The 2,500-nt window shown below is 47.5% G+C and overlaps 1 protein-coding gene across 1 annotated transcript in view; it reads left to right on the top strand.

Annotated features, from left to right (window-relative positions):
• The window catches only part of LOC132855721 (histone-lysine N-methyltransferase PRDM9-like), a 7,275-nt gene that overhangs the window by 3,673 nt on the left and 1,102 nt on the right, over nt 1-2,500 (top strand). Inside the window, exons 5-6 of the mRNA XM_060884894.1 lie at nt 1,820-2,010; nt 2,116-2,500. The exon at nt 2,116-2,500 is cut by the window's right edge and continues 1,102 nt beyond it. Of these exons, the coding sequence (XP_060740877.1) occupies nt 1,820-2,010; nt 2,116-2,500 (576 nt within the window). The remainder of the gene's footprint in view (nt 1-1,819; nt 2,011-2,115) is intronic.

The raw sequence follows: 2,500 nt of genomic DNA, 5'->3' as shown, positions 1-2,500 counted from the left end.
GTGTTCTTCTAGGTCGACCCCCTGGCTTTGAGGCCTGAAAGTCTGTGACAAGGGTAGGGTCAAGAATGTCGTACATTTACCCATTGAGTCGTGGCTCTTTAAAGGGTTATTTGTGTTGACCGGTTTTAGGAGAGAGACACTTGAAAAAATGGGAAGTGTGATAGTCAGCAGGCAGCTCGAATCTGTACATTTCTGTGCTGATCTGTCAGATAATTTTAAACGGGCCAATATATCTGGCATTTAACTTTCAGCATAGGTTTCTAGTTGATAGACAGCCCATTTGTCCAGGTTGATCGGAGTGTGGGTTTTGCCTGCGGTTGACTTGTATGCGTTGTCTGTGCACCACTATCTGAAGATGCACATGAGCATTCTGCCAAACCCCCTGGCTCAGCTGGTGCCAATCATCCACTACCAGGATGTCTGAGGGTTCACCTGACCAGGGAAACAGTGTGGGCTGGTAACCCAGGACAAACTGGAGTGGAGAGAGGTTGAATGCTGCTTGTGTCAGGTAAGCGGTAAGACTACGTTGATCGTCAGGCTTTTGCAGAAAGCTCACTATACTCGGGAGGTGAACTTCGTCCCTCTGCCTGAGACGATATCTTTGCGAATGCTGACCTTCCAGAGTAGGTGTTAAAACAATGCTGTGGCCATTTCTATAGCCGTGGGCAGACCATTCAGAGGGATGAGCTTGCATGCCTTAAAGAATGCAGTAAAGCCAAGGGATCTCGGGAGGTCTGTGAGAATGTCTATGGCAATGTGTGACCTTGGGCATGCGAAGGGGTACTCAGAGCCCTGTGGGCAGTTTGGCGGGATGCTTGTTTGGGTCCAAATGTGCCATGCATTGACACAGGCCCTGGAAACCCTGGGTAAAAAGGGCCACCAAAAGGTGTTTATAACAAATTGTATAGTCCTCTGAATGCCAGATTGTTTGAAGCTCTGTGATGTGTGCGTCTGTTCCATGACGCATAGGGCAGTGGGGACATGTTGTCATGAGGGGGCACACAGTAGGTGATAAAATAAGCAAACCCCACGAAGCGATGATTAAAAGTTTGCAAACCCCACGAAGCGTTGAAGTTTCTTTATGTTGGTAGGTGTGGGCCGTCACTGCTGCCACTTTACTCCTGTCCTTCAGTACTTCTTGCCTACATATCCCAAAAAGGTGTTGGTGGAACATAATTCTCACAGGAACAGTGCATGCGGTAACAGGAAGGTGGAGGTCCTGGACGATGTGGTGGTGGATGATGTTGACCCTTGAGCCAGAGTCCACTAGGGCTGGAACAATATGGGAAGAAACATCAATGGTGGGAGTTTGTGGTCACCTTAGCCGATTGGGAAGGGGGTTTTCTCCGTACAATTGGAGCACTGATTGGCACCGGCGGCATACATGTTCCTCCAGGGAGGTCCAGGTAAGGCCAGTCTACATGGGCTTGGGCACTTCCTCTCATGGCAGGATAAGATGTGCACGGGGATGAGGTGTTTGGTTTTGGAGAAGGTTGTCGATCAGAATGGTCACGGTTAGTATTAGGCTAGAGTGAGGTTCTCATCCCAGGAAGTCTTTAGAGCCGGGGAGAGTCCATCCCTGAAGATAGTTCTGATGGCGGCATTGTTCCAGCCTCTCTGGGCGGCCAGTTTGTGAAAACACCTCACATCGGTGGATAAATCCCTTGTACTTTTCTGCGGTTCCCTTGCAGAGGCATTAGTAGGCTTGGTTGTAACAACGTCCTGAAGATGAAACTTTCTTTTAAAAGTTTCTTTTTCCCTGCCAGCTGATTTATCTCCCTCATTTTTTTCCTTCTTTACAAACCCCTTGTTCTCTCAGGTATGTGAATTGTGCCCGTAATGATGAAGAGCACAATCTGGTGCCGTTTCAGTATCGAGGTGTGATTATGTACCGCTGCTGTCGATCCGTCGAGCCAGGACAGGAGCTGTTACTGTGGTATGAGGAAGAGTTCAGTGAAGATCCCAGCACCACATTTAACTCCATCTGGAACAGAAAGTGCTTCGTAAATGGTCACGTACATAAGTTACAATTTTATTTGAGTTTTATTTTAAATTCACATAATCTCCTCAGCAAAATGATAATTTATATTCTGTTCATATTCTTTTCTACTGCAGGAATGAAGACCGTCCTTCAAGTCTTCTCTTGCTCCTCATGTCCACTTTCTTATACGTCCAAAATTTATCTCCACAAACACATCAAGAGATGCCACCATGAGGAATATGTCCGACTCCTGAGATCAGGGGAGATTAAATATGAGAGCCTGGTGACCTCAAAAGCCTCCATTCAGTCCTCAGCAGTGGCCTTCGACAGTCTCAGTGCTGAAACTTTGCGCTCACAAACTCAGAAAGATTCGTTCCAGTGCTCAGAATGTGGGAAGGTTTTTATCCAGCGGAAACATCTCAAAGTTCACCAGCGTGTTCACACGGGTGAGAAGCCATATCATTGCTCACAGTGTGGGAAGAGCTTCACGCAGCAGAGCAGCCTTCATCTTCACCAGCG

The sequence above is a fragment of the Tachysurus vachellii genome, chromosome 13 (genome assembly GCF_030014155.1).
Source record: "Tachysurus vachellii isolate PV-2020 chromosome 13, HZAU_Pvac_v1, whole genome shotgun sequence".
Classification (NCBI taxonomy): domain Eukaryota; kingdom Metazoa; phylum Chordata; class Actinopteri; order Siluriformes; family Bagridae; genus Tachysurus; species Tachysurus vachellii.
The sequence above is the reverse complement of the archived record's forward strand: the minus strand, read 5'-3'. Positions and strand labels throughout refer to the sequence as shown.